The 25,690-nt window shown below is 37.8% G+C and overlaps 2 gene segments (V, D, J or C); one reads left to right on the plus strand and one right to left on the minus strand.

Annotated features, from left to right (window-relative positions):
• Nucleotides 1-25,690, minus strand: part of LOC131534753 (Ig kappa chain V-III region MOPC 63-like) — a 274,184-nt gene that overhangs the window by 30,233 nt on the left and 218,261 nt on the right.
• On the plus strand, nucleotides 14,971-15,449 carry LOC131534781 (immunoglobulin kappa variable 1D-13-like). The segment is given in 2 exon segments: nucleotides 14,971-15,037; nucleotides 15,121-15,449. Coding segments are annotated over 2 exon segments (375 nt in total).

A 25,690-nucleotide genomic window follows, 5' to 3' on the forward strand; every position in this document is an offset into this window, starting at 1 on the left:
ACAGCAGTTATTGAAAACCAAACTGAAGTAAAGTAATAATTATCAAAATAAATAATCGCTTTCGATTATATACATATTTGACTGGCTTTTAGAGTTGTATGTGGGACAATAGGCTATTGCCATATCGAAATCTAAAATTTGAGCTTTTATACTGTAGCTACCAATCCTTCTAGACCTCAAAATGCGTTTTAAATGTCAGAATCAGAAAGAGCTTTATTGTCAAGTGTGTTTACACGCACAAAAACACAAGAAATTCGTCTTGGTGACAGGAGCATCCAGTGGAGAAAGTACAGAGAGAGTGTAGTCATGCATATAATTTAAGGTAATAGAATGAAATATAAGGCTAATAATAAACAGAATAGACAATGCATTAAAAAAAAACAATAACTATGGTAATAAAAATATAGATAAAATAGAATTATGAATGTGCAAATGTTTTAGGTTATGTACAACATAGGTCTATAGAGAAAATAGAAAGAATTATGAATGTGCTATTTTACAGATGAAAAGTTTTGAGAAGTTATGTACAGATGGACAGTCCTGAGATGTTAGGCTATGTATTGCTCAGGTGGAATATAGCCTGAGAGAAAAAGCCGTTCTTATGCTGTTCAGTAATGATTTATCTGTGTCCGAATGCAAGAACAGACACAATGTTTTAGTATTAAAGGCCAAAATAGATCTCAATTAGGCTAATTCATGCACATGCATGCTCTTGTTTTCTTCTGTGTAAGATGGCAGAAGTGATGCAACAGGAAACTGTAACTATAGTATCTCGTGCGCACGAGAAAGTCTTCTTTTTTTTTTTTTGCCAATGTCCCTTTAGGGGCTCCGTAGATATATGCCCAACAAGTCACGGTAACTCAAACCGTTTGAGTAAACCAATTGCCTTAAAAACCCAAGTTAGGATAACTCAAACCATTTGATGAAACTTATTGTCTTAAAACTTTTAAGTTTTTAAATCTAACAATTATGAGTGCACTGAACTTATTTCAGTTGAGTTCACTAAAATAAGATATACATTGCAGTTAAGTAATTAAGTGATTAATTAAGTGCTGATTGAGCATTAGTGATGAACACCTGCTGTTAACAAACAGAATCACTGACAGAAAGAGAAACACAAGAACAACAACTGACTTTAGACACATGCTTAGATGAAATCAACTGAAATAAAATACATTAAATCTCAAGATCTGATTAAACAACCCCACAAACAGCATCACCAGCTCCACTTATTAATAACCAGACTGACATCTACAGAAGATCTTATTGAGAATTAACTAAGGTTTAGATGTTGATTTATTGTTTCAATTGAAGTAACCATGTTAGAGATCAGTGTCTGATTTAGTTGGGCTCTTGACCCTTGACTTCTGTGTTAGTAGTTCTGTTTCTTTTCTTTCTCTGGCTGTTGTAACCATGTGTTCTTCGAACATGTTTGCTATAACTCAAAAGCCTAGAGGAAATGATCAGTAGTTGGTTGTTATATATTTATAATGACAATCATTTATTAGTGAGCTGATCTCATAGAGATTTAACATAGACTCATCGTGTCTAATTTCTGATTGAATTAACATATTGATTATAGTAAAAGCGATTCTAAGAGCCACTGTTTCTGTGATAGTTAATATAAAGGACTTTCCAAACAGTTTGTCCACAAAAAGTTTTAATCTATGGTAGCAATTAGACTCACACAGACATCAAGAACCAGCTTGTGAACCTCAACAATGGTGACCATTAAATTTTTTTTTTTTTTAAATCATGCAGCAATGCATGCTGGGAGCCATGGATGAGTTTTGTACTATGCTAGTACCCAGCATGCATTGCAAAATTATTATTATATTTTTTTAATGGTCACCATTGTTGAGGTTCATAAGCTGATTGTTGATGTCTGTGTGAGTCTAATTGCTTCTGTAACTTAAAACTTTTTGTGGACAAACTGTTTAGAAAGTCCTTTATATTAGCTTACTGTCACAGAACCAGTGGCTTTTAGAATCACTTTTACTATAATCAATACATTCACTTAACCAGAGGTTAGACACACACAATGAGTTGTTTATTCTCAATGAGATCAGCTCACTAATAGATGATTGTCATTATAAATATATAACAACCAACTACTGACCACTTTCTCTGGGCTTTTGAGTTGCAAAAAATATGTTTGAAAAACACATGGTTACAACAGCCAGAGAAAACAAAAAAAAAAAACTACCAACACAGAAGTCAAGGGTCAAGAGCCCAACTAAAGCAGACACTGATCTCTAACATGGTTACTTCAAATGAAACAATAAATCAATATCTAAACCTTAGTTAATTCTCAATAAGATCTTCTGTAGATGTCTGACAGAAATAAAGTCAGACTGGTTATTAATAAGTGGAGCTGGTGATGCTGTTTGTGGGGTTGTTTAATCAGATCTTGAGATTTAATGTATTTTATTTCAGTTGATTTCATCTAAGCATGTGTCTAAAGTCAGTTGTAGTTCTTGTGTTTCTCTTTCTGTCAGTGATTCTGTTTGTTAACAGCAGGTGTTCATCACTAATGCTCAATCAGCACTTAATTAATCACTTAATTACTTAACTGCAATGTATATCTTATTTTAGTGAACTCAACTGAAATAAGTTCAGAGTACTCATCACTATTAGTTTAAAAAAACTTAAATGTTTTAAGGCAATCAGTTTCCTCAAACTTTTGAGTTACCCTAACTTGTTGGGTTTTACAGTGTAGTGTTATGAAAGAATGAGCTGATCTGAGACATGTATGAAGTGTTTTGATAGTTGTTGTGCATTTTGAATGTGGAATGAACTGCTGCGCCAAGCTGAAAGTTGGTTAGGAGAAGTGTGTGAAGAGTTTTGAAAAAGTGACTTTAGTACTGAGAAATGTGTCCTAGCGACTGTAAAAAAAAACTGTAAATAAATAAATTATGTTTCCATCTTTGTTGCCACAGTTTTGGAAGTGCCTTTTTCTGTTCTAAAGAAGGGGGTGTCCCATTACTTTTGTCCATATAGTGTATATACAAGTCATTGGTGTTTAGTGATGACTTTTAGGGTCAAGATCTGCATTTAAAGTGACACCAGAGGTGTTCAGCTTGGATTAGGACTTGGCTTTCTGCAGACCAGTCAAGTTCTTCCACACTGACTAAATCAATCATTTATTTTTGAACCTTGCCTTATACACAGAGACACTGACATGTTAGAATAGAAAGAGTCCTGTCCAAACTGTTGCTATAAAATTAGAAATTAGTTTTAATTTATCAAAACATCCTCTTCGAAGTAGTATGCCACAGGATGCACGGACAAATCAGACAGCTCGATGGCAGCTTTTATACAATGACTTAAGGTTTGATCAGTACGCTGAGCTTCAATCAACATTGGTTTACCAATGGGTAAATCGACCTTCGGAAGTGCACACACTTCTACGTCAACAGTATCCTCACCTTTCTTTATACTATTAAAATTGTCAGCACTCAGAAAAGAATCTGAGAGATCTACGGTATCTCTAAATTTACATGCTTAAGATCGGGTAACAACACATGTGCCAAACACATCAGGAAATTCCTCGCACAACACGCCGCCATCAGGTGCAACAGGAGTATCTATCACCTCAGGCAGACAAAAACTTTGTCACCTGCCAAATCATTCCCAAGAATGAGTGGCACATCTTTAACAGGTAATTGTGCACGGTATGGTTTAACACTCCTGAAATAATTCCCGATCGCAGAAACACTTGATGCAAAGGAGCTTTAATTACTGTGAGATCAATCCCTTGAACTAACACACTGGAACCACAACTAGACTTTTCAGAAAATGGCAACGCACTTTGCAAGATAAACGATTGGGCGGCGCCAGTATCACGGAGGATGCGAATGTGCTTCATCTCAGAACTGGCTTCAGTCAGTGAAACTATACCATCGTAAATGAATGGTTCAAAAGTTGACTCAACCGACGAACTTATAGATTCGTTTTGCCCGAGTAACAAAACTGATCTCTCAATCAAAGCAACACTTTTCGAAGGGTTTTCCTTTCTACCTGATTTGCGCTTCGAAGTGGGACAATTTGCAATGAGGTGCCCAACCTCATGACAATAAAAGCATTCACGGTGTTATAGATCAACTGGGGATCGTGTTAACTGGGGACGTGCGCGTGCACGCTAATAGTTTTACCTGAGTTTCCAGCAGATGTTGGACCTCCACAGATTCGTCACAGGGAATTTTCAACGGAACAGATTTCAAAGCTTTCCACATTATTTGTGAATATTTGCATCATTATTAGACTCTGTTGTTTCCCCTGTCGATGTTCCAATGTATCTGAGGCGGTTTAAGGGAAGTTTTAATGCGTTTTCATGTGGGGTCTCAGACCACGCCCAGATTAATTTGTTTAGGCTACATTCGTTTCAATAGATTTTTTTTTTCTAATGACAATTGTAAATGCATTAAATAAGGTGTTTACTTAGTTTCTTTGCAACACCTGTGTAGGCTGGTCAAAAATATTACTTAATTTGTGTAAATAAATTTGAGCAGCAATATTGCTGTGATCAAAGGAATGTCAAGCATTTCATTTTCTTTCTTTTTTTATATTGCTAAAGAATGAGTGATAAAGAAACTATAGTTTTGCATTAGGCATATAATTTCGAATTAGTGACACCGATAAGATGCAGTGAATTATCCTGAATAGGGAATGTTCAACAAACGTATATAGTTAGGTGTTGAAGCAAAATCACACACATACAAACACTTTGTAGCATTTGGACCAATCAGACACACAATTTTCATTTGATTTAACAAATGAAATTAGTTATTAGATTAACAAACAATCACAGACCCCTCACCCAATACACATCCTTAGGTGCCCCTATGTCTGTGGACGCATCCAGGCCCCCCGGGCCCATGGCAACCCATCAGATAACACTAGTTTTATTGCTCAAAGGAATGCAAATGGCCGAGCAACACTCACTTCATATAGGAAAAAGACATTATGCCATAAAATGGACTCTTCTCTAATTAATTCATAGAAAAACCTTTCTTTGAATGAGCACACATATCATTAGGTCATTGTGTATATTATTACTGCTCTTGTGTTTTGTGTATTGTATACTGTTTTATGCATGCTTATAATAGATCACTAGTTAATATCACTCTAACTGTAACATGTTTGGTCTCTATCAATTCGTCTTCGGATGATCTAATTGAGAGTGAATATTACATGTTGATACCTATGCAACATATCAGTGTCCTAAGAATCTTTAATAGTTTGTATAATAACTTTCAATCCAACCCCTTTTGCAAATTACCATGCTCTCAGACAAAGGGCCATAAAGCCCCCAGTATTTCCAAACTCCCGCTTGGAAATTCAGCCTTTCTCATTGGTCAAGCCCATCCTGAGAGGTGTGACTCTTTGCAGACTTTAAAGAGCTCACACACAGCTCCACGCATGCTTCTTCTCATGTTTCTTGTGCGCACTCTCTCCTGCTAAAAATCCCGGACTGCTGCCCGTGTGGAGAGCCTGAGCCGGTACCGGCGTGTCCGGTGGGCTCCAACATATCTCAGTCTTGTGGTTCTGTTAGATTCTAAAAGGATGTGAGCTAGAACTCTTCGGGACACTTAAGTTTTGCGCCAGGCTTTGCGGCCTTGACCTTCCATTCAACCAGAGCTACGCGGACCTCAGAACAAGAATAACCTCTTTGGAATTCATCACTCTTCAACCCGGAAGAACGTGATCGCGAGTCCAAGACCTGAAACCATCAAGACTTTCCATCCAAGACTGCATTCCAGACACGCCAACAGCCGTGGAAGTGCAAGTATGGTACATCTAACTAAACGAAGCAGAGGTTTAGTATAAGCTATAGACCCCGTTATAAACGGCGCTGATGGTTTTACTCAGGTGGTTAACCGACTCTTTCCATAACTGCATTCTGTTTTCTCTAATGGCTTCATCCATCCACTTTAGCTCCCCCTTTTGTATATACGCGTGAGTGTATGTATGTTTGTTTGTTTAGATTAGTTATGTGTGTTAGCGTTTAGTTAATAAAAGTTGTGTGAACAAATTACATGAGTTTCTGGTTCTGCCTTGCAAATTAATGTCCCTTTATGATTTAGACCCTTGCTACATGCTCTAATGCATTAATACTTAAGAAAGTATTTTCTGTGGCCACGAAAATATCCTTTCTTAGAGTTGATTTGAACTTGCACTGAATGGTCACTGGACGACCAGATCAGTTGATGGCAATTTAATTCTGCTACAGTTATCACTGTTAGCCAATATAAATAATTGTAATTAATCATAATTAATTGTAATTATTTATATACAATTCCCTTTTAAGCTAATTCGCTACATTATAATGGTGGAGAACGGGGGCAATCGTTTAAACATTATTTGCAAGCAGACCCAGTACCAAACTTGTGTGTTTGTCTCATAATTTTATTAACGCCTTACACATGCAGTTTCTGATAAAATCAGATAGACTGTAGCTTGAATGCACCTTACTACGAGCAGCAGAAAGTTTATCAATGCTATAATACGTGTTTAAATCGTACAATAAGGAACTAACCTGATATTAGCGAAGAAAACCTAATTTCTGGTGTTAGTAGAGCGTAAGCCTTCTCTGAAGAAGAAATCTCAGATTAGCAGCCCGTATAGATGGTACCAGACTAAATTAATCTGATTTTGGGCGAACATATCCTCATTTCATCTTTAAATGTGTAAATCTTCTCTGACGAAGAAATCTCAGATTAGCAGCACAAATTAATCTGCGTGGCGAAGAAACCCCACTTGCAGTGATATCAAAACTGGGCAACGAAGAAATCTTGCTACAGGATATTTAATTAAATGATGATTTAAGCGATGTTCCTCATCTCCCAGATTTAAGGCCTTCGTGTAACCATCGCATATCATTGTAGTTATTGAAGTGATGCAATTGAATAGCGAATTAATTGTGTAATTCCAGCCTAGCTAACTAGTAATTTTGCCATTGTCAGTGAAGTGAATGTGCTGTTTTGATTTATGAAAGAAGTTGTTTGCGATCGTCATAACTGACTGCGCGTGAGTTCCAATGCATGTTTACAGCGGCGCAAGTTCTGCTCCACTTGTGCGTGTTGTAAACTTGCATCAGTCTCCTAGCAACGTCTGATCACGGAAGTTGAGAGCAGCCTCTTCCGGTTCAATCTGATAACAGCACACACACGTCACAGACCCTTGTGTAAACAAACAACTGAGTTTAGCCAAAGCTAACTCTGTAGCAGCCGCACAGGCATCTAAGCTGAGCCCTTTACCTCAACTGTTAGCTGTTAGCATCCGACTAACTGACACTGTGTGAGTGTAAAGTGAATAGTTTGAACAACTCCTCTCTCTCTCCCCCTCACTCTTGTTTTCAATTTCCTGTTTGTGCTATCACCTTCTGTTTAGATTCAGGTTGGCCCCTCCTCACATATGTTGGTTCTATTTGTGTTATTTTTATTTTGACTTTATTCTACCTCTTTGATTTTGTTTTTATTTATTTACCCTGGTTTAGCTTGAATGTACCAATTCAGCTAAGTGATTTTAATTAAATCTGAGATTTAATTAAATCAATTTGTTAGTTTTGTTATCTTTTTATTCCTTTTAGTTTCCTAAAGCTATTAGGACATTTTCATTTTTACCTTTACCTTATTTTAGTTATTTGACCATCACCATCTTCCCTCTCGGTATAGGATTAGAGTAGTTCTAGCAACTGTTGTCCCCTGAATGAGCTGTACAGGTTATTAGTAGCCTAATTCCTGTCTTTTCTATTACCCTCTTACACCAGGGCCCTGAGCAGACTAGAAACACTTCCTATTGTTTCTGTTTGTTTACCTTGAAGTGGTTGATGTGTCCCTGCTAGCGTAGCCAACAGCCTCCCAAGGTTTTACGACCCTGCTACATTCCTTTGAACAAGTGACATCTGCTTAGTCATATCTCCTAGCTTAAACTAAATAAGGAAAGCCCTTCTTTCTCCCTCTGTCTCTTCCTGATTTTATTTCAGTTTTGTTTATTTGATACCTTCATAGTGACCAAACCTGTTAACCATCAGTGCTTTGAGTAATAGTTTGACCACACGTATAGCCGGTCATTAGCTGACCCCTGCTTACAGCCTCGTCAACGTTTCGTTACTGAAACCCTCTCCTTGCGTTCTTAGCACCCTACCTCACTAGCTGCCCCTCACCAGCTATTCACACCTTACACGGCCTACAGAGCCGTTCCCCATACAGATAGCCTAACACCTCTGTATGTACTTGCACTTGCCTTCTGCCTCTCTCTCTCTGGTGTTCTCCCAAGTGTGCCAGTGTGTCTCAGACATTCCACAGACATCCAGCCCTGCCAGCTCACCAGGACCACCTGAAAACCCGGCAGAGCACGGTGATGGACATCCTTCAGCCTAAAGCAGCCAACAACCTGCAATGGCAGAGAAAGGAACAGCGAGACTGTGACACAAGTGGACACCTGACACCCAGCCTGAACCACCAGGAACCGACCAGCATCATCTCCTCCTTGGTCCACGATCTCCTGGACCTCAGACAGGAGGTAAATGAACTGAAGCTGCAAGTCACAGAGTCCTACAGGGAACTGACACCCGCTCAGCGAGAGAAGGCACAGAACGGATGTAAAGAACCTTACAGAATGGCACAACAGAAGGAAATCACCAGTCTTCAAGAGGCTCTAACAGCTGCTGGTCACCAAGCGCAGTGTGAAAAAGCCACCAGACAGGACCTGGAAAGAGAATTGTTTCACACAAAGACACTGCTAAAAACAGCGTATGTGGAACTTAATGAGAGGGACACCAGAACTAATGCCTTAGAAGGCCATCTACATGCAGCCAGAGCTGAAGTCCAAACTCTGACTCAGCAATTCTGCAGCATTAAAGAGGAGCTTGACATGGTTCAGAGAGAACTGAAACAGTCCTACCGGCTGTGCATGTATTCAAATAAAAGGCACCCTGCTGCACGTCACACAGCCAGCAGTGCAAATCCCCTCACTCCTGTACACAGATACGAAGAGGGGAGCCAAAGCCTTCTGCCTGACATTTCACAAGTCAGCTTCCTGAAAACCTCTGCAGCTGCAGAAGGAAAGGGATTTATTCAGGCGAGCCCTGAAACAGCACAGGGAGTGACACTCAAAGACCTCAACCGAATGGCCAGAAACATCCCTGCATTCACGCCAGAACTTGCAGGAGAACAGGATGTTTACGCTTACTTAAGAGAGATTGACTTTTTCCTGCAGTCGTGGACCAGTGTGAACCACCAAGATAGACTCTATTTACTCTGGATCACCTGTAGCCCAGAAGTGCGACGCTTCCTGGCTCGACAGCCAGGACACATCCAATCGGACTACCAGCAGCTTAAACAAGTTATCATAAAGGAATTCTCAGATCCAGAATTTGAACACGGACTGATCGTTGCCTTAGCCATCGAACAGGGCCGTCATGAAACTCCCCGTGATTACTACCACAGACTTCGACGAGCTTACTTCGGAGCTCGCAGTGAACCTGGGATGGAGGAAGACACTAGCTTTAAGAGCCTTTTCCTCCGAAACCTCCACCCCATTGTAAGTCACCATATAGGCATTATAGCCTGCCTCAGGGTCCAGGGCCTGCCCCTCGCTCTAACAGCTCGTCGGTTCTCCGCATTGGATTGTGGGAAATAGTGCTTCAGCGAGTGTACATCGGTTGTACACTCGAAATCAGAATGCATTGTGGGTAAAAAGTAGTGAACGAATGTAGGGAATGAAGTCGTTCACTCAGAATTCGGACAGCACTACAAAATGTCTGACACCCGATATAGTGCACTATATAGTGGATAGGGAGTGGTTTCGGACACAGCTACACAGACACAGACAGACGCACACGCACACAGACAGACGCACGCACACAGACAGACGCACGCACACGCACACGCACACACACACACAACTGCGCGACACTATGGTACAACGTGAACGGCGAGAAGTATATGGCACAAGAGGCCTCGATCAGCATTTTAGGGGAATCCTTCATCCAAGTCAGGCAAGGATAAGAACCAATCGCCACCTCCATCCAATTAACTCCAAGAACCGCCTTCCTGAAAACAAATATAGACATACACAAAAAGAACACAAGAGGGCAGCAAAGAAACAACAGACAAATGACTGAAGGTCATAACACTAGCGTGCAAACTTTTTCCTACCTGATGCTGAGCTAATAACATGGTTGTCAGCATTAAAAGGCATAACTGCTGCTTTTTGCAGTGCAAATTTAGTTTGTCATGAAAATAACAGTACATTTTCGTCAGTTATTTTACCTACAGATCACTGCATTTCTTACAGATTTCTGCTCATTTGAAATCAGACACAGATGAAGTAGCACTGTAAGATTACATTTGTTTGATGCATTATTGAGAGAGCGACTGCGTGTGAATAAGTGTTGTAGTACTTGTTTAAATCATATGCTTCTTCTGAAAATATTCAGAATCTAGAAGGACAAACAAATTCCTTGAAGTATAACTTCTCGCTCACGTCATCATAGCTTTCACTTTCTTTCTGATTTGAGTGATCCTTCTCTATCAAGCTAGATAAATATGTTTAACATGTGAATTCTTGCTTTAGCATGAATTGTACTCGTGACGGAGCGGTGGTGGAGCGCTCTTGGAGCGAGTGAAAACCACGACGCTCCGACTTTTAAAGAATCCGCTCCTCCCTCCATTTAATATCACACCGCGCTCCGCTCACATACTAGTCTGCTCAGAATTGCAGTGTAAAACAAGTAATATTTCACAGTGATGCTGTGTCTGACTTCAGGTGAATGCTTCAAAACAGTGAATCATTTTTATTTATTTTTTTCTTCCCATCACCACCAGGTACTTTTCACCTACTGTTTTTCAAATACTATATATTACAGAAGTATTTAGTTATTGGACGCAGCATGAGTGAAGAAGCAGTCGGGTTTAAATAGGCAATATTAATTAGTCTGATGAGATACAGGTGCTGGTCATATAATTAGAATATCATCAAAAAGTTGATTTATTTCACTAATTCCATTCAAAAAGTGAAACTTGTATATTATATTCATTCATTACACACAGACTGATATATTTCAAATGTTTATTTCTTTTAATTTTGATGATTAGAGCTTACAGCTCATGAAAGTCAAAAATCAGTATCTCAAAATATTAGAATATTTACATTTGAGTTTGAATAAATTACCATCCCTACAGTATAAATTCTGAATATCTCTTGTTCTTTGAAATCACAATAATGGGGAAGACTGCTAACTTGGCAATGATCCAGAAGACGAACATTGACACCCTCCACAAAGAGGGTAAGTCACAGAGGGTCATTACTGAAAGGTGTGGCTGTTTACAGAGTGCTGTATCAAAGCATATTAAATGCAAAGATGACTGGAAGGAAGAATTTGGGTAGGAAAAGGTGCACAAGCGACAGGGATGACTGCAAGCTTGAGAATACAGTCAAGCAAAGCTGATTCAAACACTTGTGAGAGCTTCACAAGGAGTGAACTGAAGCTGGAGTCAGTGCATCAAGAGTCACCACGCTCAGACGTCTTCAGGAAAAGGGCTACCAAGCCACTTCTGAACCAGAGACAACGTCAGAAGCATCTCACCTGGGCTGTGAAGAAAAAGAACTGGACTGTTGCTCAGTGGGCCAAAATCCTCTTTTCAGATGAAAGTAAATTTTACATTTAATTTGGAAATCAAGGTCCCAGAGTCTGAAGGAAGAGTGGAGAGGCACAGAATGCATGTTGCTTGAAGTCCAGTGTGAAGTTTCCACAGTCAGTGATGATTTGGGCTGCCATGTCATCTGCTGGTGTTGGTCCACTGTGTTTTCTGATGTCCACAGTCAACGCAGCCATCTACCAGGAAATTTTAGAGCACTTCATGCTTCCTTCTGTTGACAAGCTTTATGGAGATGCTGATTTCATTTTCCAGCAGGACTTGGCACCTGCCCACACTGCCAAAGGTACCAAAAGCTGGTTCAATGACCATGGTGTTACTGTGCTTGATTGGCCTGCAAACTCGCCTGACCTGAACCCCATAGATAATCTATGGGGTATTGTCAAGAGGAAGATGAGAGACACCAGACCCAACAATGCAGAAGAGCTGAAGGCCACTATCAGAGCAACCTGGGCTCTCATAACACCTGAGCAGTGCCACAGACTGATCGACTCCATGCCACGCCGCATTGCTGCAGTAATTCAGGCAAAAGGAGCCCCAACTAAGTATTGAGTGCTGTACATGCTCATACTTTTCATTTTCATACTTTTCAGTTGGCCAAGATTTCTAAAAATCCTTTCTTTGTATTGGTCTTAAGTAATATTCTAATATTTTGAGATACTGATTTTTGACTTTCATGAGCTGTAAGCTCTAATCATCAAAATTAAAAGAAATAAACATTTGAAATATATCAGTCTGTGTGTAATGAATGAATATAATATACAAGTTTCACTTTTTGAATGGAATTAGTGAAATAAATCAACTTTTTGATGATATTCTAATTATATGACCAGCACCTGTACACCTGAAAACAATCAGTGTTCAGGTGCTTCTGGTGGAGTTGAGAAGAGACGGAGGGTGTGATATCACTGTATATCACTTGCTAGATTTCACATTTTCTAGAAAAAATCAGAGAACAACTGTTAACTCAAAAGATCAACTATGTTTGGCCTTTATTTCTCTGATCACAACAAGCAGCTTCAGAATTAGCTGAGTAAGAATTAAGTAAGAATTATCTACATTATTTTTAATAAAAGAGTTTTTAATTTCAAATCAGTTTTCATGAATTTCATGACAATTTAATTTTCCATTAATGTAACATTTTTGAGATTTAATTGAATAAATGTTTTTTTTTCCCTCTCATATACAGTATCTTATACTGCAGAGAGATCTTTCCAGATAAACTGTAACACTGTGAAGTATCCAACCAACCTGTTCTTTAACACACAAACAACAACAACTACAACAACAAAACGCTGCATATAATAAAAACAAATATAATATGTGGGGGAAAAATAATAAAAACACTCATTGTCTGTAGTTCAGTGTCTAAGCTTTGAAAGTATTAAAGTATTAAAGCTTTGAATGTTTTGTAGAACATGAACGCATGAAATTCATCTGCGGTCTGAGACTGACAGCTGCCTGTTCTGTGTGTGAAGAGCATTTACATACAGACACTTTGCATGAGAGTGTTTATAGTGCTGTGTTTAACACTTCATGACTGAGAGCAGAACACAACACAATCTTCATCATCACAAGACAAAACAACTACAATGAACAACATCATCATCCTCATCTGGACTCTGTGCGTGTATATACAGGGTAAGGTTTTCATAAAAATGTTAAAGTTAAATATTATATCATATTATTAACATCAGTGAATGTTACACATAGATCCTGCTCTTTCTAAGTCTAATTATGTTTCTAGGTTTCAGTGGACAGGTGACTGTGACTCAGACTCCTTCTGTTAAAACAGTTCAGATTGGTGAATCAGTCACTATAAACTGCAAAACAAACACAGAAGTGAGCAATGCTTGTACAGGTTCATATACTTGTATGTCCTGGTATCAGCAGAAACCTGGAGAAGCTCCTAAACTCCTCATATATTATGCAACACAGCGTAACACTGGAACTCCATCTAGATTCAGTGGCAGCGGAACCAGAACTGATTTCACTCTCACCATCAGTGGAGTCCAGACTGAAGATACAGGAGATTATTACTGTGTGAGTTTCCACAGCAGTGGTAGCTATGTGTTCACACAGTGATAAAGAGTCGTACAAAAACCTCCGTCAGTCAGAGTCACAGTGACTGCACTGATACAGCTGAGAGATACTGCAGCTGCTCATATAAACACAATGTCATGAAAATCAACATCAATCTTGTATTTCGGAAGAGAATGACTCAGTATTTTAATATGATCATCATGTTTTAGGTGTAATATATGATCCGTCAATCAAACTGAACAGACTGCATTCAGTCACTTCTGCTGTCTGGACGTGATGCTTTACATTTGACCCTCAGAAATATTTACATTCTTACACACTTACAATTCAGAACAACTGCTCCTTGGTTTGTGATTATGGATTTTTATGACATTTCATATATATGTTATAATCATACAGTCGTACAAAAACCTCTATTCCACTCGAGTGAACACAAACTCCAGCAGAGAGAGAAACACTTCAACACACTGATAGTAGAAACACCTCAGATGATGACACACTCAGTCATTTAGTTTTAGTTCAATTATTTTTTTAAAAAGGAATAACAAAACACTTTTGCACAAAATCCTTTTGAAATGTAAGCTTGAAGAACAATGTACTTTTCATAACCAGACGAAGTTTTGTCCTCTCATTTTCAATAGACATAATTCAGTTTGACTTTATATCCAATAGTTCTCATTTATTCTGTTGTCATGTGCTGATATAACACTTTTTAAAGAAATATATTTGATGATCTGTGACCTCTGAGGTGACCTTTGACCTCTTTTGTTCACAAAAAAATGCAGATGAATCAAACATTTCTCAAGCACACTAATCAATCTTTAGTAAAATTGTCTTTCATTAAATTCTTTTGGAGGTTGCTCGCAGCTCATCACACGGTTAGAAAATCTGCCGTTCTGTGTCGGAGCAAGAGCACCGATCAACGGCAACAACGACATACAAACTGTGTGTATATGCAACTTGTACTCTTGGTGAGTGCACTGTGTGACTGCATTGTTCAAGAAGTTCAGTAAACTCTTGGAAAAGATCCTCTTGTCGTGTCTCATTCCGCTCATATTTCCACATCACCAGCACATTAAAACAAAACCAACTGCATGGACGACATAACATTAGTTAATATGGGTTTGTTAGCAGCTCAATCTGTTGTAAACCTGCCCCCTTCTTTGAATCGTCAGCACATGCTTCAGTGCTCTGAGAGTATTTATAGTGCTGTGAGTTTAACACTTCATGACTGAGAGCAGAACACAACACAATCTTCATCATCACACAAGACAAAACAACAACAATGAACAACATCATCATCATCTGGACTCTGACTCTCTGCATTCAGGGTAAATATTTTGTACTAAATTACATTATACAAATCTTATGTACAGTCCATAAACCACTAAATGTCTAAATTGTCTTATTTCAGAGATCTGGGGACAAGTGACAGTGACTCAGAATCCAGAAATAAAATCCATCAAACAAGGAGAAACTGTTACGATCAGCTGTAAAACCAGTCAGCCGATTTCTGGCTGTAGTGACTGTGTGTCTTGGTATCAGCAGAAACCTGGAGAAGCTCCTAAACTCCTCATTTATGACATAAGAAGCCTTTATTCAGGAACTCCATCTAGATTCAGTGGCAGTGGATCTGACACTGATTTCTCTCTGACCATCAGTGGAGTCCAGACTGAAGATACAGGAGATTATTACTGTCAGAGTTACCATTACATCAACAGTAAATATGTGTTCACACAGTGATAAAGAGTCATACAAAAACCTCCGTCAGTCAGAGTCACAGTGACTGCACTGATACAGCTGAGAGATACTGCAGCTGCTGATATGAGGCGGGTGACACAAACAATGCAATGACAATAATGTTAAATTACAAATTTTCTAATGACATTAAATATTAATTTATTTACTAAATATAGCAAACATTTGTTTTATGCACTGTAGTTTATTTTAACAGTTGGTGTTCAGCCAGTTAAGTCTTTGTGTCACTTCCAGAGGCGGACAATCCAGGGGTCAGAAAGTAAAAGTCCTGCCATATGTTTGTTCCACCCATGAACTCAGCAGCTGATTTCACCAGAGGAGGAACCAAGACATTCCTTTCAAGTCACAAGTCAAATACCAAGTCCTCAAAGAGTTAAAGTTAATGAGATAATTAAGTGACTGATTAAATGATGATTGTGCATTAGTGATGAACATCTGCTGTTATTGAGAATTACAGAGGATCAGATGTTGATGTTTTATTGGTTAAAATGATGACAGCATCATGGAGATCAGTGTTTGCTTTAGTTGGGCTCCTTACTCTTGACTCTTGTGTTAGATCTAGTTAGATGCAGTAATGCATGTGGTGTTGTAGAGCAGAGAGATCAGTGCTGCGCAGAGAACAGTTATGTTGGTAACACTTTACAATAACAGTACATGAATTATCATGTACTAATACCTTAATTAATAATTACTTGACTATGAACTAATGAAGAGTTAAGACATGTATTAATCAAGAACTAATGAAGAACTAACTTAACTACGACATGAGTCATATGAATTACCTCATGAATAACACCACCTTAATTACATGTTAGTTCCTGCATGTTAGTTAATGTATTAATTAACACTTTGGGGTAAACTAAATCAAACATGCTCTAGAAGAAAGATTCATGAAAATAGCACACTGCAAAATTGTTTATCAATTTTCCACCTGCAGCTATGTCACAAACATCAGTGAATGACAGTGGATTTCTTGCAATATTTATGTTTAACCTAACTCATCCAACGCACAATGATGCATTCATAATTAAAAACAACTTCATCTCATCCTGTTTGGAGTGATTCCACTGCTGCCCTCCTACAATAATGTATTCATTAAGCAGATGCAATTTTCCAAATTAAAATCAGTGTTAGCATAGAGATGATGGTTATGTTATGGATTGGTTTACTGTCTTTATATCATAATAATGCCCTGAAATCAGACGTTTGTCTTGAGTTCTTGCTCTTCTTTTGGGCCACTATTGCTCCTTCAAAATGTTAACCTTCCTCCTACCGTTCAGTTCCTTCTCCATCCAAATGCAGCCACATGACCTCTGCTCTTCCACTTTTTTACAAACCACCAAAAAACACCAAATATCTGATTTAGATGAGCTGAATATGTATAAAACATGTGTAATTGATAACTTTTTAAAGATGTGCCCTCCAAGACAAGTCATGACATGATACATTGACAACTCATGAATTCATGTTAAGTTATAAGTAATTAATGATGAGTTAATAATATTGTGCCCCCCCAAGTAAAGTCATGACATTATGATATATTAACAAGTCATGAATTAATGTTAAGTTAATGATGAGTTAGTAATATTGTTTTTATTTCATTAAGATATTCTTATCAATGCATTTTTATCATTTTATCAATAAGTGATTTAGACTTTTAGACCTCTTAACCCTTTAGGCGCCAGGGTTTTTTTGAAAAAATGCTGGATTTTGACATCAAGATTTCAAAAGCTTGTAGCTTGAAAGGGTTTAAAGATAGAGATCTACTGTAAATTAGAAAAATGTTGGGCATGACCTAAAGTTTATGTGGGGTGTAAATATACTCATCTAATTTGCATGTTATGATGTCATCAGGGGGCGGTCCTCTTGAATTTCATAATATTCAGGAAATAGTAGATATTGAATTGATATTTGAACTTATTTGCATGTTTTTTAGGTTTTTTTGTCTTTTATCCTCATTCCACATGATCAGGAAAAGAGGAAACCAATAATAAAACAGGAGAAAGTACTAAATTATTACTATATTACTATACTATGTGTAAAACGCATGTGAACAGTAGCCTACTTTTTGATCAGTTCATCAGTGATATTCAGGAAATAATAGATATTGAATAGATGTTTGAACTTATTTGCATGTTTTTTTTTTTTTTTTTGTCTTTTTATCCTCATTCAAAATGATCATGAAAAGAGGAAATCAACAGTAAAACAGGAGAAAGTAGTAAATTATTACTATATTACTGTGCCATAGTAAACTACATGTACCTATTTTTTTTATCAGTTGACCAGCTATCTGCCCAATCAGGTATCTAGGTGACAGTTTATAGTTCTTGAGAGTATGTACCTCTCATTGCATGGCACAGCGCACAGACCTGCCCCTCACTGACTGCACCTGTACTGTCTGCCGGCGGCCCTTTGAGCGCGCGCGATCAGAAAAAAAGACGTAATCTGGCCGACCATCAGCAACGCGATGCCTCTCATATGGACACTAAGACCACGTCCACCCCTGCCACCCTCATCCCCGTTGGGCAAGGCTCGAAATTATCACTTGATGGTGCTTTGTGAACACTCTCGCCATTTACGGCGGCGCCATTGCGCATGTGAAGATGTACCAGGAGATGCGCGATCATTAGATGGCCGATCGTCATTTCCAAAGGCAAATATTCCCCTTCAGAGTCAGAATAGGCGAATAACATTTGCAATACGTCCTCACAGTACAACTTTTTATTAGCCATTTGGCGATTTTCTCTCACAAATCTCACAATTTACTCAGACGCTAAGAACTGAACTGCTTCCGCATCAATGACACGATAGCTCACTTGCTCTGCTATTTCCTCGAACAATTTTGGTCTAGAATCGAAGTACTACATGTCTGCCATCTAGTGGTAGGGAATACAAATGAGATACTACACCATATTAGGAACTACAGTCTGTTTAATGAAGTATGACGTCTTGTCGCAATTTTGCGACTTTGGCGCTTAGAGGGTTAACCTACCTCCAAACCTAAACATTTTATAAACATGCAAGAAAATAACCATTTTAGTAACAATATAGCATTAAAAGTTTTTATAATCGCTAATTCCACTCCTACATCTACACCTAAACATAGCTATTTCTGTACAGTAGAAGAAAAACATGACAGACAGATAACATGACAGTGAAAGCGTGCGTGTGCTAGCATCATTCAAATACACACCTCACCAGAAACACGGCATGTCGCGATCTGTGACGAAGGCAGGCGCAGTGTTGCCAACTTCTTTCAATGGAAAGTAGCTAAAGCCAGTTTGAAAAGTCGCTAAATGTCGCTAAATGACGTCATACGCTAATTAGCATATTCATGACGTCATCACGTTGTATTGCCTTTTACATTGTTTGTCTCTCTGTGCTCACATACTGTATTTTAATGCAGCCAAATTAATAATAACTGTTTTCATTTATATATTTTACTGTTTCTGATGTCAGACAAAAGAATAAAATATGAAATAGTGACTGAAACGCTGCCCTTTAAGACTAACGTTACATCTCCCTTTCAAGACAAAATCTGCACAAAAATCCTGATTTATAATTGAGCCGTCTTCTGATTAAATCAAATACACAAAAGACGAGACAATTTCTGTGCTGTGATATCGGCTATATTTGCATGTAAAATTAGAGAAACAACATAATATCTATTTTAACTGAACGCTGCTCCTCTCAGCCGCTCGCTGAACAGAGCAGATGCAGAGAAAGAGGTGTGTACGCTGACCTCGCGCCGTTGCGGCAGTCCGGCGATCACAGAGCCTCGCTAAGGTTTGTCCAAGAAGTCGCTAGATTTGTCGCTAGTCGCTTTTTTGGAAAAAAAGTCGCTAGGGGGTCTGAAAAGTCGCTAAATCTAGCGACAAAGCCGCTAAGTTGGCAACACTGGGCAGGCGAGAGCATAGACATAATATACGTAGACGCCTCATAGACTGACGCTGCCTATTGGAGCTGACGTACAGCGCGGCCGCCATCTTGGATGGGTCTCCAATGCGCCCCCCCCCTGCATTAATTTCTACTGAGGAATGTGTATCCCCAACTACAATAATCATAACTCCCCGAATTTTTACCGGATTTTCACACGGTTTGGTTTGTTACAAACTGCAGAGATTTAGTTTTTTAGATTTAGACGCTGTCACACATTAAAAAATACGTGCTTTCATGCTAAAAGACTTTGTATTATGCTCTTTAACAAAGACATATGGTAGGCTATGGCATATTGATAAATGAATGAATTTTATATTTTAATAAAGAAACAAGATTGATTGTTCATTTGAATTTATTTCTCTCTCTCTCTGTCTCTCACGCACACACTCAAACACACACACGTGTGAAAAGAACTTAAAATAATAGTGGAAACAACTTAAAATACGCCATAATGTTTGCTCATAAAGGTAAGAGTAATACATCATTCGGAACTGTAAAGGGTCTACTTTTATTTGTGTGCATTCACAATATAAAAAAACATTGTGCTTTTATTAAAATAAATAGGAAAACATGCGCTTGCCGTCTCGTCTTGAACAGGAGCGCTTCACAATGATGAACTGAAACGAATTGAGTCACAAATATGATAAATATATCTATAGAAAGCTTTAAATTACTACTTTAAAACGTATAAAACTGTATAAAAAATTTTGTCTGCCAGCTTCATCATGTGCCGCATAACATCATAAATGTGTAGTTTTATGCTCGGGGCGCCGAGAAAGGGCGCCCACGCTATCTAACCAATGGAGCGCTGATATGCTATAAAACGTCACTAAATATGATCAATTCAACCAATCAGTGATGCGCAGTAATAATTCTCCGATGGGCGCTTTGCCTCTGCGCCCATCGGAGAATAACATGAGTTTGGTGTGGTCACGTGGCAGTGAGATTCGAGTTGACAATGGCGCCGGCGTCACACGAGAAAGAGACCGTGCAATCTCTTCTTCAAACTCCGTTTGAAAGAAGACCACTGGCTGAAAAACAAAAAATAAAAGAAATGGGAGCGGACCAGCCACAAATTAACATCAGACAGCAGGTGAAAGACAAGGAAGCGTCTTATACTAGAGGCTTTTCGCGGACATGGTACACTAGGAAGCCGTGGCTAACCGGCTGCGGAGTAACTAACTTGCTGTTTTGCTTCCCTTGTTTGCTTTTTAAAACTGCAGCGACCGATCGAGCCTGGTGTGAAAACGGTGTTCAGGACATGAAACATTTTTCGGAAAAAATAAAAAAACACGAACACACAAAGATGCATATGGACAACTGCCTGAAATTTGATTTGATGCTGAGTGCATCAAGGATGCTGTTGTGTCTCGCTTGGAGGATTTTGATGGGGTTTTTTTTGTCTGTCTTAGAGGTGGTTTGCTATACGATTCATGATGTGAACACTGGAGACAATGTATAGCATTTTTTATTGACTTGCTCACCATTACAATTGGTAATGCACAGTCTTCTTCATCTAGTGGTTACTCCATGTAATAACAGCGACTATTTACCTCTTTGTGTTTATTGAATATTGACGCAAATTACAGCAATTATAAGTTCAGCTTGTATGACTTGGTTTCCAATGAATCTCAAATTGGCACATCTTTCTGTCTTTGAAAGAACAATATTTGAAATCTACAAGGACATTCTAAATTCATACTTTAATAATTACATTAGATGCTATTTGTTTTAAATCATTACTTTGGTGTTAATGTAATAAATAAACAGCAGAAATTGTTCAATTGTTAAAATACAATTTTAAAACCACATTGTCCCTCAGCCCCCCTACTTTTTCCATCATCAGCCGCCACTGCTGCATGATATGTGAATTATTTATTAGCCTATTTTTTTATCCATGCAGCAAAATGCTTTAAAAACAGCTGTAAAAATTACTTTAATCCAGATGATTTTAAAGAACTTTTCACTATAAATTTTACGGGTAGATAGTCGATAGAAATACGGCTATAATCTACTGCTGAAATGTTTGCGGGGCAAATCTCAGGTCAGTCTGAGCGCTCATGGTACACACAGTGCGTCCAGCCGTACACCTGCAGGCGCCACTGACCACAAATGACACAAGCATGAAATGATGTCCCCGAGTAAGAACACATCCTCTGAACGTTGAAGAACAGAAAAAAAAAAACAGCAAGAGATAATGAGAGAGTACCAGTTCCTGCTGTAATAATGTTACACATAAGTAACGTTAGTTATGATGACATAATATTATAAATGGTAAAATAACCAAAATTATTGTTCAATCTTACTTGTGAAAGGTAATCCCACGCGATCTGGTATCTGCACGGGTTATTGCAACAGTAAACTGCACAAAATACGGGCATAAATTGCTCGCTCTCCGTTGACTCCGCTGCTATCGTAGAGCGAGGAGACCCAAGCAATATGGCGGCGACGCTGGAATACGTTCCAGCATGTCATGAGGCGTCTACGTATATTATGTCTATGGGCGAGAGCCAATGAGCGTTCGATTATCCTGCCGTAAAACCTGTCGTTTGAAGCTGCAACATTTGAATTTGTAACGAACGCGTCAGTCAGCACGGGCTTTGCTGTTTATGGTCGCTGGACTCGCTGCTCGGGATGGAGATGAAGATCGTCGAATAAAGGCTTGGATTTGGGTCTGTTCCTCGCAGTCGTATGGATTCTGAAGATCTGGATTACAGCGCACGAATAAAATTGTTTCATTTCGTAATTATGTTGCGGTTTTGGTGTTTTTTTTATAGTTCTATTGTCAGTCACAGCATGTCGGAGATTACGCCTTTTGTGGCCCATGGCAAACAAAGTAAACATTTAATGACAAGTAAAGGTTAAACCATTTAAAATGTTATTTATTTTAAGGTTTAAAGTTAAGTCTTGTTTAACTTGTAGGCCTATTATTGGAAACGAGCCGGCAGCAGAAATCACACAATAAAACGAAATGTTATCATTTCAATATTACTAACTCATCATTAACTTAACATTAATTCATGCCTTGTTAATGTATCATAATGTCATGACTTTACTTGGGGGGGCACAATATCATTAACTCATCATTAACTTAACATTAATTCATGCCTTGTTAATGTATCATAATGTCATGACTTTACTTGGGGGGGCACAATATAATTAACTCATCATTAACTTAACATTAATTCATGCCTTGTTAATGTATCATAATGTCATGACTTTACTTGGGGCACAATATCATTAACTCATCATTAACTTAACATTAATTCATGACTTGTTAATGTATCATAATGTCATGACTTTACTTGGGGCACAATATCATTAACTCATCATTAACTTAACATTAATTCATGACTTGTTAATGTATCATAATGTCATGACTTTACTTGGGGGGGCACAATATAATTAACTCATCATTAACTTAACATTAATTCATGCCTTGTTAATGTATCATAATGTCATGACTTTACTTGGGGCACAATATCATTAACTCATCATTAACTTAACATTAATTCATGACTTGTTAATGTATCATAATGCCATGACTTTACTTGGGGCACAATATCATTAACTCATCATTAACTTAACATTAATTCATGACTTGTTAATGTATCATAATGTCATGACTTTACTTGGGGGGGCACAATATAATTAACTCATCATTAACTTAACATTAATTCATGCCTTGTTAATGTATCATAATGTCATGACTTTACTTGGGGCACAATATCATTAACTCATCATTAACTTAACATTAATTCATGACTTGTTAATGTATCATAATGTCATGACTTTACTTGGGGGGGGCACAATATCATTAACTCATCATTAACTTAACATTAATTCATGCCTTGTTAATGTATCATAATGCCATGACTTTACTTGGGGGGGCACAATATCATTAACTCATCATTAACTTAACATTAATTCATGCCTTGTTAATGTATCATAATGTCATGACTTTACTTGGGGGGGCACAATATCATTAACTCATCATTAACTTAACATTAATTCATGACTTGTTAATGTATCATAATGCCCTGACTTTACTTGGGGGGGCACAATATTATTAACTCATTATTAATTACTTATAACTTAACATGAATTCATGAGTTGTCAATGTATCATGTCATGACTTGTCTTGGAGGGCACATCTTTAAAAAGTTATCAATTACACATGTTTTATACATATTCAGCTCATCTAAATCAGATATTTGGTGTTTTTGGTGGTTTGTAAAAAGTAGAAGAGCAGAGGTCATGTGGCTGCATTTGGATGGAGAAGGAACTGAACGGTTGGAGGAATGTTAACATTTTGAAGGAGCAATAGTGGCCCAAAAGAAGAGCAAGAACTCAAGACAAACGTCTGATTTCAGTGCATTATTATGATATAAAGACAGTAAACCAATCCATAACATAACCATCATCTCTATGCTAACACTGATTTTAATTTGGAAAATCGCATCTGCTTAATGAATACATTATTGTAGGAGGGCAGCAGTGGAATCACTCCAAACAGGATGAGATGAAGTTGTTTTAATTATGAATGCATCATTGTGCGTTGGATGAGTTGGTTAAACATAAATATTGCAAGAAATCCACTGTCATTCACTGATGTTTGTGACATAGCTGCAGGTGGAAAATTGATAAACAATTTTGCAGTGTGCTATTTTCATGAATCTTTCTTCTAGAGCATGTTTGATTTAGTTTACCCCAAAGTGTTAATTAATACATTAACTAACATGCAGGAACTAACATGTAATTAAGGTGGTGTTATTCATGAGGTAATTCATATGACTCATGTCGTAGTTAAGTTAGTTCTTCATTAGTTCTTGATTAATACATGTCTTAACTCTTCATTAGTTCATAGTCAAGTAATTATTAATTAAGGTATTAGTACATGATAATTCATGTACTGTTATTGTAAAGTGTTACCGCTGTTCTTTAACACACAAACAACAACAACAAAAACACTGTATATAATAAAAACAAATATAATATGTGGGGGGGGGGGGGATAATAAAAACACTCATTGTCTGTAGTTCAGTGTCTAAGCTTTGAAAGTATTAAAGTATTAAAGCTTTGAATGTTTTGTAGAACATGAACGCATGAAATTCATCTGCGGTCTGAGACTGACAGCTGCCTGTTCTGTGTGTGAAGAGCATTTACATACAGACACTTTGCATGAGAGTGTTTATAGTGCTGTGAGTTTAACACTTCATGACTGAGAGCAGAACACAACACAATCTTCATCATCACACAAGACAAAACAACTACAATGAACAACATCCTCATCCTCATCTGGACTCTGTGCATGTATATACAGGGTAAGGTTTTCATAAAACTGTTAAAGTTAAATATTATATCATATTATTAACATCAGTGAATGTTACACATAGATCCTGCTCTTTCTAAGTCTAATTATGTTTCTAGGTTTCAGTGGACAGGTGACTGTGACTCAGACTCCTTCTGTTAAAACAGTTCAGATTGGTGAATCAGTCACTATAAACTGCAAAACAAACACAGAAGTGAGCAATGCTTGTACAGGTTCATATACTTGTATGTCCTGGTATCAGCAGAAACCTGGAGAAGCTCCTAAACTCCTCATATATGCTGCAACACAGCGTTACACTGGAACTCCATCTAGATTCAGTGGCAGCGGAACCAGAACTGATTTCACTCTCACCATCAGTGGAGTCCAGACTGAAGATACAGGAGATTATTACTGTCAGAGTTACCACAGCAGTGGTAGCTATGTGTTCACACAGTGATAAAGAGTCGTACAAAAATTTGTTTGTGCCATTTTGTATATTACTACTTAAAAACATAAAAATGAAACAATTCAATCATCAATCAAGAAAAGTGCTTATGGCACATAGTAAAATAGGATTCTGTGGTTAATGTGTTTTATAAAGCCTGTTTTGCAAAGGAAACTCAAAATGACACTTGTAGATGCAAAAAGTACAATTTTACTCGCTTCATTTATAATGCAATAATTCTTGTTTAGAAGCTGTTATTTGAAAGTTTATTTTTTCTGGTACATTTTGGCATCTAGTGGCATCAAAGAAAGTAAGTTGCATATATATATATATATATATATATATATATATATATATATATATATATAAATAAATAAATAATGGCATATGTGTATATATATATATAATTAACCCTTGTGCGACCTTTTGGACATTTTGTCCTTTTCAGATTTTATTTATTTATTTTGATAATTTTGCCTGTTTTATTGCCAGCTGCATAAATTTATTGGCACAGTTGCGTATTTTTATTGG

This window comes from Onychostoma macrolepis, chromosome 25, assembly GCF_012432095.1.
Source record: "Onychostoma macrolepis isolate SWU-2019 chromosome 25, ASM1243209v1, whole genome shotgun sequence".
Classification (NCBI taxonomy): Eukaryota; Metazoa; Chordata; class Actinopteri; order Cypriniformes; family Cyprinidae; genus Onychostoma; species Onychostoma macrolepis.